At 63.0% G+C, this 14647-nt stretch overlaps 1 protein-coding gene across 1 annotated transcript; it reads right to left on the reverse strand.

Annotated features, from left to right (window-relative positions):
• Positions 1-1277: 1277 nt before the first annotated feature.
• On the reverse strand, positions 1278-14062 carry LOC128801102 (Fc receptor-like protein 2). Its single transcript, XM_053966740.1, has 13 exons — positions 14050-14062; positions 7953-8443; positions 6781-6862; positions 6115-6135; positions 5796-6026; positions 5288-5545; positions 4920-5198; positions 4143-4412; positions 3760-4053; positions 3253-3339; positions 2664-2685; positions 2488-2579; positions 1278-2039 (listed from the first exon to the last, which is right to left on the reverse strand). The coding sequence occupies exons 1-13, from the start codon at positions 14060-14062 to the stop codon at positions 1945-1947; spliced, it is 2235 nt and encodes a 744-aa protein (XP_053822715.1). The 3' UTR covers positions 1278-1944.
• Positions 14063-14647: the final 585 nt, after the last annotated feature.

A 14647-nucleotide genomic window follows, 5' to 3' on the forward strand; every position in this document is an offset into this window, starting at 1 on the left:
CGGGAACGGGAATGGGAATGGGAACGGGAACGGGAACGGGAACGGGAACGGGAACGGGAACGGGAACGGGAATGGGAATGGGAACGGGAAAGGGAACGGGAAACGGGAACGGGAACGGGAACGGGAAACGGGAACGGGAACGGGAACGGGAATGGGAAACGGGAACGGGAACGGGAAACGGGAACGGGAACGGGAATGGGAACGGGAACGGGAACGGGAACGGGAATGGGAACGGGAATGGGAACGGGAACGGGAACGGGAACGGGAACGGGAATGGGAATGGGAATGGAACGGGAACGGGAACGGGAACGGGAACGGAAATGGGAACGGGAACGGGAACGGGAATGGGAACGGGAACGGGAATGGGAAAGGGAACGGGAACGGGAATGGAACGGGAATGGGAACGGGAATGGGAGCGGGAATGGGAACGGGAATGGGAACGGGAACGGGAACGGGAACGGGAACGGGAACGGGAATGGGAACGGGAATGGGAAACGGGAACGGGAACGGGAACGGGAACGGGAACGGGAACGGGAATGGGAAACGGGAACGGGAACGGGAACGGGAACGGGAATGGGAACGGCGGCGGGAACGGGAATGGGAATGGGAACGGGAACGGGAACGGGAACGGGAACGGGAACGGGAATGGGGAACGGGAATGGGAACGGGAACGGGAATGGGAATGGGAATGGGAACGGGAACGGGAACGGGAACGGGAACGGGAATGGGAATGGGAACGGGAATGGGAACGGGAATGGGAATGGGAACGGGATTGGGAGCGGGATTGGGAGCGGGATGGGGATCAGGACCCAGATTTTGGGGTCCCAGCCCCCCCCCCCCCAGTGCCACCCGGTGTCCCACCGCGTCCCCACCGGGGACAAAAAGTGAGGGAAAGTCCCCAGAGCGGGACGGGGGGGGTTGGGACGGACCCTGGAGCCCCCCAAAACCCCCGGGACCCCCTTGGGGGAGCCCCCCCAGCCCCGCGCTGGGGTTGGGGCAGGGCGGGATCGGTCCGGGCGAAATTTGGGGCGAATAATTGAATTTATTCTCCGCGAAAACAGAAAATGGGACAGAAATCAAAGTTTAACCCTCCCTCCCCCCCATGGCGACCCCCGGGGGGCTCGGGGGGGGCTCCGCGGGTCCCCCCGGGCTGTCCCCAAACCCCCCCCGGGGGTCACTCGGGGCCACTCCGGGCTGGTTCTTGGGGTTGTCCCAAATTCCTGCGGCTCGGAGGGACAGAGGGACGGTGGCCACAGGGAGGGGACAGGGACAGGACAGGGACAGGGACAGGGACAGGGACAAGGACAGGGACAAGGACAGGGACAGGGACAGGGACAGGGACAAGGACAGGGACAAGGACAGGGACAGGGACAAGGACAGGGACAAGGACAAGGACAGGGACAGGGACAGGGACAAGGACAGGGACAGGGACAGGGACAGGGACAGGGACAGGGACAAGGACAGGGACAAGGACAGGGACAGGGACAGGACAGGGACAGGGACAGGGACAAGGACAGGGACAGGGACAAGGACAGGGACAGGGACAGGGACAGGGACAAGGACAGGGACAGGGACAGGGACAGGGACAGGGACAGGACAGGGACAGGGACAGGGACAGGGACAGGGACAAGGACAGGGACATGTCCTGGTGGCCAGGGGCAGGGGACAGAGCCAGGTCCCAGTGGCCCCAGGGAGGGGACAGGGCCAGCTGCCGCCAGATCTCAGTAGCCACGGCCAGGGGACAGGGACAAGGACAGGGACAAGGCCAGGTCGCGGTGGCCACGGGCAGGCTGGGCACCCACGGGATGAGGGGACACACGTGGGTGGCTGTCCCCAGTGCCACCCAGTGCCACCGCAGTGTCACAGCACGGTCTCGTCGATGTCGCCGCTGTCCCCTGGGTGGCATTTGGGGACCCGGTGCCACCCCCCGGTGCCACCGCAGTGTCACAGCACGTTCTCGTAGTCACCGCTGTCCCCTGGGTGCCACCGCGGGCCCGGCAGCTCCGCGTACGTCACCTGGGGGGCCTCGGGGGTGGCACCTGCGGGAGACACCGGTGCCACCCAGTGCCACCCACGGGCGCCACGTCCCTGTCCCCGCGCTTCTCCCCTGTCTCCTGGGTGGCATTTGGGGACACTGTGCCACTCCCGGTGCCACCCAGTGTCCCCCAGTGCCACCTAGTGCCACTCAGTGTCGCCCAGTGTCCCCTAGTGTCACCTGGTGCCATCCCAGTGTCCCCCAGTGCCACCCCCAGTGCCACCCAGTGTCACCCAGCGTCCCACAGTGCCACCCCCAGTGCCACCCAGTGTCACTCCCGGTGTCACCCAGCGTCCCCCAGTGCCACCCCCAGTGCCACGCAGTGCCCCCCGCTGTCACAGCACGTTCCCGTCGATGTCACCGCTGTCCCCTGGGTGGCATCTGGGGACCCGGCAGCTCCCCGGGGGTGGCATTTGTGGCCGCGGTGCCACCCCCGGTGCCACCCCCGGTGCCAGGTCCCTGTCCCCGCTCACCCGCTGCCCTCGCGGTGGGCACCACGTGGGTGTAGAGCACCTCCCCCCCCTCGGGGGGCACCACGGGGGTCCTGTGGGGACAATGGCGACAGTGCGGTGGCCTCAAGGTGGCATCTGGGGACACGGGGACACCCCCGGGCCCCTCCCCCACTCACCTGTCCTGGGGGGTCCTGGAGGCTGCGGGGAAAAGGGGGGTGACAATGGGGTGACAATGGGGTGACAATGGGGTCAGGGGGTGGGGACAGCGCCAGGGGACCCCAAAATCCTCCCCCGGGAACCCCAAAAATGTCCCGGAATTCCCCAGGTAATCCTGAAATCCCAAACCCGCCCAGGAGCCCAAAAGCCTCACAAAATTCCCCGAAAAAATCCTAAAATCCTAAACCCGCAAAACCCCCCGAAACCCCGAAAACCCTTCCAAGCCCCACAAAAGAAAAAAAAAGAAAAAAAAAGAACAAAAAGGTAAAATCCCAACACTCTGTGACCCCAAAACTTCCCCAGGACCCCAAACCCTGCTAGGACCGCCCAAAAAAAAAACCACAAAACCCTGAAAAGCCCCAAAATACCCCAAAAATCATTGAAATCCCCAATTCCCCCAGTCCCCAAAACCCCCCAGGACCCCCCCAAACCTTCCTGGGATGGCCCCAAAATGTCCCCAAACCCCCCAGGAGGTCCCCGCGGGCTCAGTTCAGGGTCTGTGGGTGTCACCCCATTGTCCCCGCCCCGGTGTCCCCCGTTGTCACCCACCCCGGTGGTGGCACCGCTGCCAGCCCACGATGGCACCCACGAGCAGGACCAGGGCCAGGAGGGACCCGCCAACCCCTGCGGCCACTGCTGGGGACAGAGGGGACACTTTGGGGTCACCCGGGGCTGCTGCACCCCCACTGTGACCTGGCGTGATGCCACCTGTGCCCTGTCCCCTCCCTGTCACCTCCGGGGACAAAGCCGACTGTCCTAGACCCCGCAGTGACCCCGAGTGATGCCACCTGTGCCCTGTCCCCTCCCTGTCACCAAGGTCAGAGCAGGGACAAACCCAGTGGGATGAGCCCCCGCAGTGACCCCGAGTGATGCCACCTGTGCCCTGTCACCTCCCTGTCACCTCCGTGTCACCACCAGGGACAAACCCGGCTCTGCTGGACCCCACAGTGACCCCGAGCGATGCCACCTGTGCCCTGTCCCCTCTGCGTCACAAAGGACAGAGTGGGGACAAATCCGGGGTTCCGGGCCCCCCGCAGTGACCCCGAGTGACGTCACCTGTGTCCCTGTGGCCCCACGGTGTCACCGTCAGTGCCAGCTCTGGGCTGAGTGCCCGGTGCTCGTCCTGTCCCAGCTGGTTGGTGGCCACGCACTGGTAGGTGCCCGAATGTGCCACACTGACGTTCCCAAGCTCCAGGAGGGGACCCCGGGCCACCTCCTGCCCGTTGTGCAGCCAGGTGAAGGTGACAGGGGCTGAGCCCACCTGCACTGAGCAGCGCAGGGTCACGGGGTCACCTGGGCACACCTGGTGTGCCGGGGGAGCGGGGGTGATGGTGGCATTGGCCACGGGCACTGCGGGGACACAGACAGGGCTGGCACCTGGCGAGGTGGGATGGGGGTGCCGAGGGTGGGGTCACCCCCAGCCCGAGGGTCCCGCTCACCCAGGACGGTGACATTCAGGGGGTCACTCTCGGCCACGCTGTCCCCATCGCTGACCCGGCACCGGTAGTGGCCGCTGTCATTGTCCCCAACGTGGGGCAGCTCCAGGTGGGGGCCGGTGCCCAGCGGTGCCCCCGAGCCCTCCCGGTGCCAGGAGAAGGACCGGGGACCTGTCCCCGTGGCCACCGCGCAGCTCAGCACCAGGCGGTCCCCCAGTGCCACCTGTCCCCCGGGGGGCTGTGCCCACAGGGACACCCCCGAGGGCGGGACCCCTGCGGGAGGGGGGGACACCAGGGGACAGTGAGGGACTGGGGGGGTCAGGGAGGAGCAGGGGGACTCAGTGAGGAGGGGGCTTGGAAAGGAACCCCCGAGGGGGGATGAGGTGATCAGGGAGGGGACACCAGGAGAGGGAGGGGGGTGACATCGGGAAGGGGTGAGGGGACACGGACAGGGATGGGGGAACCTGGGGACAGTGGGGGGACCTCAGAGAGGGGTGGGGGGACCGGGGACAGAGATAAGGGGACCCAGAGTGGGACCTGGGAAGGGCTGGGGAGGGACCGGGGACAGGAATGAGGGGACACAAGGCAGGGATGGGGGTCCCGGGCAGAAATGGGGGGGCACGGAAAAGGTGTCGGGGAAGGATGGGGGTCCCCAGGCAGTGATGGGGGACCCGGGGATGGTGTCAGGGAGGGCTGGGGGTCCCCAGGCAGTGTTGGGGGTCCCCAACCAGGGGACCCGGGGTGGCTGTGGGGGCTCCCCGTGCCCATCCCCGCACTCACTGCGCACCGTGACGCGGAGCCGGGCGCTGCTCTTCCGCACGGCCCCCCCCTCGGAGCGCACCTCGCAGCTGTAATTCCCCGAGTGGGAGACCCCCACGGCGGGCACCAGCAGCTGCGGGGACCCCTGCGGGCCCCCCACCCTCTGCCCGTCCCGGTAGAACACGTGCAGGAGGCGGGCTCGGGGCCGCAGGGGGCTGGGGGTGCTGAGGCAGCTGAGATTCAGGGGGGACCCCTCGGTGGGCTCGGGGGGACCCTCCAGCACCGGCACAGGGAAGAGCTCTGGGAAGGAGAGGGGAGGGGGATTTGTGAGCCCGAGGCCCTGGGGAGGGGCTGTGGGGGTGTCGGGGTGGCGGCTGTGGGGTGCTCACCCTGCACTGTCACTGTCACCGGCGCTGACTCCTTCCACTCCCACCATCCCAGCCGGCCCTTGCAGCGGTAGCGGCCGCTGTGGTGCAGCTCCAGAGGCGACAGGGACAGCTCGGTCCCATCGGGGAGCAGCCCCAGTTCCTGCCCCTCGTGGTAGAAGGACACCTCGGTGACCTTTTTGTCCCGCCAGCCCCGGCAGCGCAGTGTCACCGTGTCCCCCTCCAGCAGCGCCCGCGCCGGCACCTGCAGCACCAGCCAGTCTGGGGGACAGAGGGGTCCTGTCACACCCGATGGCACCGGGACCCCCCATTGGGTCACACCAGCGGACCAGGGGTCCCCAGTTCCAGCACGGGGGTCCCCTTCACTGGGATGCTCTGGGATGTCCCCAGAGCAGGGGACAGGCTCTGGTCACACCAGGGGGTGACCCATGGACCAGAGCCCACCCAGAGCCCACCCAGAGCCCTCGGGGTCCCCACGGTGCCAGGCTGGGGACACCCACACCCCCCTCACCGTCTGAGACAGTCACGGGGAGGCTGTGCCCACTGCCGGGTCTGGCACACCGGTAGGTGCCACTCTCGGTGACAGTGACGCGGTGTCGTCCTTGCTGTCCCCTGTACCGCCTGTCCTTGTACCAGGTGGTGGCACCGGCGGTCCCCGAGCCCTGGCAGGTCAGTGTCACCTCGTCCCACAGCACCGCCGGCTCCCAGGGGGGATCCACGAGGAGCTGGGGGGTCTGGGCACCTGCGGGTGACAGGGGACACCAGCCTGGCAGGGCCAGCGCGGGGCTGGGGACAGCGGGGTGGGGACCCGGCATCCCCCGAGGACTCACCAGCGAGGCCGAGGGTCTGGGCTGGAAGGGAGAAGGGACAGGGCTGGCTGGGGGTGGCACCGTGGGGACAGTGCCACCCCGGGCACAGAGTCTGGGGGCTGTCCCCAAACTGTCCCCGTGGGGACACCGCTTCTTGTGGGAAAGTGCTCGGGGACAGTCCCCAACAGGTCTGGAGAGGCTCCCAGGGGACAGCTCTGTGTCACAGCCGCCCACGCGCCGCGTTCGGGTGGCACGGACATCTCCGGGACGGGGACACCGCGGCCACCCTGGGCTGGCACAGGTCACCCCCGCCAGCCCCACGGCCACACCCCCATGGCCCTGTCCCCATGGTCCCATTCCGATGGCACCTGTCCCCATGGCCCAGCCTCATGGTGCTTGTCCCCCGTCCCTGTCCTCTTGTCCCCCTGTCCCCAGAGCTGCCCCAGCCCCAAGGTGCCAAACCCCACATTGCTGTCCCCACATCCCTGTCCCCAGGGCCACCCCACAACCCCGGTCACACTGGGGGGCCACTGGCTCTGTCCCCCACTGGCTCTGCTGGCCTTGGGGACCTCAGGGGACCCCGCAGCCCCCCTGTGCCCCCTCCCCACCGCTCTCTGCCTCACCAGGGCCCATCCCCGGGCTGCCAGGCCCGTGCCCGGGGCACTCACCCCACAGGAGCAGCGTCACCTTCCCGGCCATCCCGCTGTCCCCAGCCATGTGGACTGGCTGTCACTGGCTGCCAGGGCCACCTGTCCCCAGCCTGGTGGCTCTTGAGATAAAGGGGAAGGAAGAGAATTTACATCTCGTCCCCAAGTGGGAGTGGCACGTGGTGGGGGCAGGGTGGGGACAAGGCTGGGTGGGACATGGGGTCCCAGGAGTGGGGGGCTCAGGGGGTTTGGGGAGCCAGGGACGGGTGTCCAGGGAATGGGGGTCCGCAGGGATGGGGGGACTCAGGGATGGGAGTCCCAGGGGAACGTGGGCTCCGGGGATTTGGGGTCATGGGATAAGGATGCTGGGGAATGGGGGGTCCAGGGGGAATGGGGGGGTCCTGGGAGACTCCAGGTCCTGGGGCAAGGGGATTTCAGGGGATGGAATGAATGGGTGAGGGTTCCTTGGGAATGGGCTCCTGGGCCATGGAGGTCCTGGGGAATGGGCGTGCTGGGATGGGGGCCCCAGGCCGAGGGGGACCAAAGGAATGGGGGTCCCATGGTTGGGGTCGCAGGGGAATGGGGGTGCCAGGGATGGGCAGTGGCTGGGTGGGCACGGGGGTCACAGCTCCTTCCCCGGGTGCCTCAGATTTTGGGGTGACCCAGCACAGCCCCCCCGAGGTGCCGGTGGTTTGGGGGGGTGACCCCAGGTGGATTCCGAGGGGCTCTGGGTCTGTCCCCGCCCCCCAGGGACTTTTTCTTCATTTCCATTTCCTTCCTTTTTTCTGCCACATTCGCACCCCCCCAGTTCCTGGCTCAGCGATCCTGGGGAACTCCCGAGGGGGGAACGGCTTGGGGGGACCCCGGGGAGGGGAAAAGGGGGTGAGGGGGTGGCAGGAAGAGCTGGGGAGGCTGCGGGGGATGGGGGTGCCCGGCTGTGCCCCCCAACACTTTCTTTCTCTCCTGCAGGAGAAGGAAGAGGCCGTTTGTGCTCAGTGTCACACGGGGGAGAAGGTTCTGTCCTGGGGGGGGCACATCCAGGGGGTCCTGTCCCTGTTCTGGGGGTGACACATCCAGGGGGTGACACATCCAGGGGGTGACACGTCCCGGGGGTCCTGTCCTGGGCCCGAGCGTGGCAGGATCGAGCCGTGGCTCTGCCCCGCGGCCGTGCCGGGGCTGGGGGAGGTGACCCCGCCTCGGTGGCGCTGTCACCGCCGCTCGGGACACATCGCCACCGTCGGTCCCCGCAGCCCGGGACAGTCCCGGCCCTCGCAGCGCGACGGCGGCCGCGACCCGCGACAGCGACCCGAGGCCAGGACTCCGCTCCCGCGGTGCCGGGGGCTCCTCCCCGGGGTCCCCGCTCCCCTCCGCCCTCCCGGCACCTCCCGGCGCCCCCGCCCGCCCCAGGCCCGGGCCCGGCCGAGGCTCCGCAGCAGCTCCGGGGCTCAGACGCAGCTCGGGGAGCGCCGGGTGCGGGGCTTTGGGCACCGGGGGCAGCGGGCAGGGCTGGGGCGGGGATGGGGCGAGCTTTGGGGCGGCGTTTAGGGACACCCCCGGCTCCGTCCCGCGGCTCTCGGGGCGCTCCCGGTGCTGCTGCCGGGCTCCAGCCGCGGGATCGGTGTCCGTGGTGACGGGGCGGCACCGCCGCAGGTCCCCGAGCCCCGGGCCGGTGTCACCGAGAGGGGACAAACAGGGAGCGGCAGCTGCAAGGAAAAGCCCGGCTGTGTCCCCGCGTTGTCCCCGCGTTGTCTCCCCGCGCTGGCAGAGCCCAGAGCCGCTGTCCCCGCGGGCTTGGGGACACTTGGGGTTTTGCGTTCTCCTTCCCCCCGTTCCAGCCGCTCACCCGAGCGGGTTTCGGGCCCAGCCCCATTTTTTTTTCCCTCGCCACAAATCCGCCCCAAAGGATTTGGGGTTCCCAGGGCGGGGCAGCGGAGCTGGGATGGGATCACCGCCACTCCCGGCCGCTTCGGAGGCTGCTCCGCGTCCCTGGAGCGCTGCCACCTCCCCGAGCGCCCACGGGCGGCTTTGGGATCTCTTATCTCGGAGGCACCTGGATGAAAATCTCCTAATTGGATTCCAGGATTAATTAACTAATTAATCCCAGCAGTTCCGGCTCTGTCACCTCCGGGGGGGGTTCGGGTGGCAAAGCCGAATCCGACACCCCAAATTTTGGGAAGCTGCCCCGGGATCTGCTGTGGGGAGAGCCCCTGGAGAGGGACGAGCAGATCCAAAATTTGGGGATATTTCTGGGAGCGAGGTTCCAGGGAAAGGCGCAGTGCCGGGAGGTGGGATTAGGACCGGGATTTAAAGCTGGAAACAGAAATCCCGGGAATCAGAAATCCCGGGAAAATAGAAATCCTGGGAGACAGAATTCCAGGGAGACAGAATTCCCGGGAAAACAGAATTCCAGGGAAACCCCCCACCCGCACATCCCGGGCCCGGGGCAGATCCCGCCGGGATGGGCTCAGGGAATTCCCGGGATTTGGAATCCAAGCGTGTCCCTGCAGCAGGTGGCACTCTGGGGACAGCAGGGGGACAGCGCCAGTTCGGCGGGACTGGGAGCACTGGGAGAACTGGGAGAACTGGGAGAACTGGGAGCTGCCGCTGGATGGCCCCGCTGGCCACAAGTCCTGCGGTCCCCTCCCGCCAGCTCCTGGTGGCCACAAGGAAGGGACAGGGACAGCTCCTGGTGGCCACAAGGAGGGGACAGGGACAGCTCCTGGTGGCCACGGTGCTGCTGGAGCTGACCCCCCCTTCCCACACCAACCCCCAGGTGGGGGGGGGGGGATTTAAGGGAATTTGGCGTCATTTTGGGGGAGGGTGTTTATGGGATTTTGGGGGGGATTTTTATGGGATTTTGGGGTGGCTTTGGAGGGACTTTTGGGGGGATTTGGGGTCTCACCCCGTCCTTTTCCCTCGGGCCCCTCCAGCCGCACCGTGCTGCTCTGGGATGTCACCACCGCCCCCCGAGCGCCGCCCTCCCTCGGGGACAAACCCAAAACCGTCGGAATCCTCCCCAAAAACCTGAGCCGGGAGCTCACGTGAGGCTGTGACCGAGCCCTGGGGGGATCTGGGGACCCGCGGGGGATTTTGGGGACCCGCGGGTGTCACTGCGCTGTCCCAAAACCTCAGGGACCAGGGACGGGCAGTGGGGCTGACAAGTGCAGAACACCGGGCACTGAACAACCCCAAAACCCAACAAATCCCCCAAAAAAACCACCACAAAACCTCGGCGGCCAAAAAAAAAAAAAAAAAACAACTCTTTTTGGTCAGATCTGGGGCGCTTTACCCCCAAAATGAGCCCGGTGCTGCCTCAAAGTCCCCAAATCCCCGGGAGAGGCAGCGGAGCCGCGTTCGTGCCCAGGGATGGTTCAGGAGCGCGGCTGAAGTTCAGGAACCCCGGCACTAATTAAAACACCTCATTAAGGGCCTGAATGGGGCCATTAACCCAAGCTGCTCCAATTTAGCCTCGTTTTGACCTCCCCAAATTTTCCCTCGGAGTTGTTGGGCTTCGCTTCCTGTTTGGAGCCTCTGCGGTGTCCTAAAACGCGGCCCCGATGAGTCAGGTTTGGGGTTTTTGGGAGAGGGAAAAGCTGAGGAGGATCTCGGGGTTGGTTCAGATTTTAGGGCTGGTTCAGGGTTTGGGATGATTCAGGGTTTGGGGCTGGCTCGGGCTCGGGATGATTCAGGGTTTGTCACCGGGTCGGTTTTTAGGGCCGGTTCAGTTTTTGGGGCTGGTTCAGGTTTTGGGGTTCGTTCCAATTTTGGGGTCGGTTCAGGTTTTTAGGGTCGGTTCAATTTCTCGAACTGGCTCAAATTTTTGAGGCTGGTTCAGCTTTTTGGGGCTGGTTCAGCTTTTGTCACTGGTTCAGGTTTTTGGGGTTAATTCAGATTTTGATGCTGGTTCAGGTTTTGAGGTCAGTTCAGGTTTTTAGGGCCGATTCAGTTTTTGGGACCGGTTCGGTTTTTGGGACTGGTTCAGTTTTTGGGACTGGTTCAGTTTCAGGGCTTGCTCCAATTTCAGGCCCGCTCCCTCATTTTGTGACCATTCCCTTTTCCAGCACCATCTCATCCTTTCCACTCCAACCCTCCCTCCTCCTGTTGTTTCCCCATTTATTATTTTTTTAAATTGAATTTAAATAAAATTCCCAACCTCCTCCAACCCTCCCCCCTCCTGTTGTTTCCCCATTTATTTATTTATTTTTAAAATTGAATTTAAATAAAAATCCCAACCTCCTCCAACCCTCCCCTCCTCCTGTTGTTTCCCCATTTATTAATTTCTTTTTCATTTAATTTAATTCACCCCCACAGCTGCTACAGACTATTTATACCGGGTTAATTCCTGAAAATCCAGCCCTGGACATCCCCGAGAGCCCGGCCAAGCCCGGCCACTGTCATTACCTTTATTAGAGCCCGCGTCCCGCAATCCTTCGCCGTGATGCGGCCGCCCGCGGCTGCCCGGGCAGGAATTCCGCTCCCATTCCCCAGCCCGGCCTCAAAGGTGACACACGAGGAATTCTCGCGGCCCCGATCGCCTTCAAAGCGCGGCGGGCGTGGGGTTAATGCCCCGCTGCCACCCCTGCCCGCGTCACCGTGTGTCACCCCCGCTGTCGCTGTCCCCCCCCCCCCCCCCCCCCGGGGACAGCCCCGTGTCATTATCCGCATTTTTACGGCCGGGGAAATGGGGGCACCGCGAGCTTCGCTGCTCTCCTGAGCTCAGCCTGACTCATTTTGGGCTGGCAGAGAGCGGGGGGGGGGCACCCGGCTGCGGGTCCCCAAATCTGAGCCCGGCCAGGCTGAGGGGGGGAAATACAGCGGGGAAAAGCGGGGTTTAGTCCCAAAATACAGTGGGGAAAAAGCGAGTTTTAATTCAAAATACAGCGGGGGAAAAGCGGGGTTTAGTCCCAAAATACAGCGGGGGAAAAGCGAGTTTTAATTCAAAATACAGCGGGGGAAAAGCGGGGTTTAGTCCCAAAATACAGTGGGGAAAAAGCGGGGATTAGTCCAAAAATACAGCGGGGAAAAGCGGGGTTTAGTCCCAAAATACAGCGGGGGAAAAGCGAGTTTTAATTCAAAATACAGCGGGGAAAAAGCGAGTTTTAATTCAAAATGCAGCGGGGGAAAAGCGGGGTTTAGTCCCAAAATACAGCGGGGGAAAAGCGAGTTTTAATCCCAAAATACAGTGGGGGAAAAGCGGGTTTTAGTCCCAAAATACAGTGGGGGAAAAGCGGGTTTTAATTCAAAATACAGCGGGGGAAAAGGGGGTTTAGTCCCAAAATACAGCGGGGGAAAAGCGAGTTTTAATCCCAAAATACAGTGGGGGAAAAGCGGGTTTTAGTCCCAAAATATAGTGGGGAAAAAGCGAGTTTTAATCCCAAAATACAGTGGGGGAAAAGCGGAATTTAGTCCGAAAAATACAGTGGGGAAAAGTGACTTTATACCCGAAAACACAGCGGGGGGAAAAGCAGGTTTTAGTCCCAAAACACAGCGGGGAAAAGTGACTTTATGCCCCAAAACACAGTGGGAAAAAGCGGGTTTTAGTCCCAAAATACAGCTGGAGAAGTGACTTTTAGTCCCAAAACACAGCCGGGAAAAAAGCGGGGTTTAGTCCCAAAACACAGAGGGGGAAAAGCGACTTTTTGTCTCAAAACGCGGTGAGGAAAAAGTGGCTTTTAGTCCCAAAATACAGTGGAGAAAAGCAGGGTTTTGCCCCAAAACACGGGAAAAAAACTGGGGATTTGTCCCAAAACACAATGGGGGGAAAGTAGATTTTTGTCCCAAAAGACACAGGGGAAAAGCGATTTTTTTTTTTGCCCCAAAACACAGGGCAGGATGCTCTGAGAACCCTGTGCCATCCTGGTGGCTCTGGGGACTCTGGTGCCAGCCCATCTTTTATCCAACACCCTTTTTATCCATGTTTTAAACCTTTTATCCATGTTTTAAACTCATTTTTATCCATGTTTTAAACTAATTTTTATCCATGTTTTAAACTAATTTTTATCCATGTTTTAAACTCTTTTTTTATCCATTTTAACCTGTTTTTTAATCCTTTTTTTTACCCATTTATTTAACCCGAGTTTTTAACCCATCTTTTATCCACTTTATCCCTGGTTTTAACCTGTTTTTTTATCCGTTTTTAACCCATTTTTATCCACGTTTGTAACCCATTCCTTGTCCACGTTTTTAACCTGTTTTCAATTAAACGACGGTTTTAATTAAACGATGGCTTTAATTAAATGATGTTTTCCGAACCCGTGCTGGTTTTCCATCCTTCCCTCACCTCAGGAGCTGCCCCGGGGCTGGAGGAGCCCCGAGGCTCCTCTGTCCCCTCTGTGCCACTCCGCTCTGTCCCCACCGCGACATCGGCAGGGTCCCCGCGCCCCCAGCCCTGCCGGTGCCACTTTTGTCACCGCGGTGCCACCTCTGTCCCTCCCGAGGGAGCGGGGATGATGCAAAGGTGTCACCTGCGGGGGGATGGGGACGGCAGGAGCGGCTCTGATTAATTCCAGGAGCAGCTGGAAAACAACCGGAGCTGGGGAAGGCGAGGCCGGGCAGGGGACAGCGCGGGGACAGCGCGGGGACACTGCGGGAGCTGGCCCAGCCCACGGCCTCGTTGTCCCCTGCGGTCCTTGTCCCGTCCAGCTCAGGTGTGACACCGGGTGTCCTTCCTGGGGACACATCTGTCACCTCAGCCCCGGCCCTGAGGAAGCCCCTGGGGTCACCGAGCTCTCAGGGACAGCCAGGCCATTGTCACCAGTGGCAGCCCCTCTGCGGTGCTCTGTGCCATCCCCAGGGTCCATCCCCAGTGTCACCTGCAGTGTCCACCCTCAGTGTCCATCCCCAGTGTCCATCCCCAGTGTCACCTGCAGTGTCCACCCTCAGTGTCCATCCCCAGTGTCCATCCCCAGTGTCACCTGCAGTGTCCATTGCCATTGTCCATCCCCAGTGTCCATCCCCAGTGTCACCTGCAGTGTCCATCCCCAGGGTCCATCCCCAGTGTCACCTGCAGTGTCCATCCCCAGGGTCCATCCCCAGGGTCCATCCCCAGTGTCACCTGCAGTGTCCATCCCCAGGGTCCATCCCCAGTGTCACCTGCAGTGTCCATCCCCAGGGTCCATCCCCAGGGTCCATCCCCAGTGTCACCTGCAGTGTCCATCCCCAGTGTCCATTGCCATTGTCCATCCCCAGTGTCCATCCCCAGGGTCCATCCCCAGTGTCACCTGCAGTGTCCATTCCCAGTGTCCATCCCCAGTGTCCATCCCCATTGTCATTCCCAGTGTCCATCCCTTGTGTCCATCCCCAGTGTCACCTTCAGTGTCCATTGCCATTGTCCATTCCCTGTGTCCATTCCCTGTGTCCATCCCCAGTGTCCATCCCCAGTGTCATTCCCAGTGTCCATCCCTTGTGTCCAGTCCCAGTGTCCATTGCCATTGTCCATTGCCATTGTCCATTCCCTGTGTCCATTCCCAGTGTCCATCTCCATCGTCTATCCCACGTCCACCCTCAGTGTCCATCCCCAGTGTCACCTGCAGTGTCCATTCCCAGTGTCCATCCCCATTGTCATTCCCAGTGTCCATCCCTTGTGTCCAGCCCCAGTGTCCATTGCCATTGTCCATCCCCAGTGCCACCCCCAGTGTCCATCTCCTGTCCATCCCTGGGGTCATCCATCCCCACTGTCCAACTCCAGTGCCACCAGCAGTGTCACCCCTAGTGTCCATCCCATGTCCACCCCCACTGTCCATCCCCAGTGTCCCCCCGCCGTGTCCCCCTGCCACGGCCACGCTCCGGCCGTGTCCCCCGTGTCACTCCGAGCCTGGCCCAGCCCCGAGGGGTCCGAAGCCCCCGGGCCGAGCCCCCCCCGGCCCCGCCGGGCCCCGGGGCCCCCCCAAATGACAGACGCGGCTCCG

Source organism: Vidua chalybeata, chromosome 29 (genome assembly GCF_026979565.1).
Source record: "Vidua chalybeata isolate OUT-0048 chromosome 29, bVidCha1 merged haplotype, whole genome shotgun sequence".
Lineage (NCBI taxonomy): Eukaryota > Metazoa > Chordata > Aves > Passeriformes > Viduidae > Vidua > Vidua chalybeata.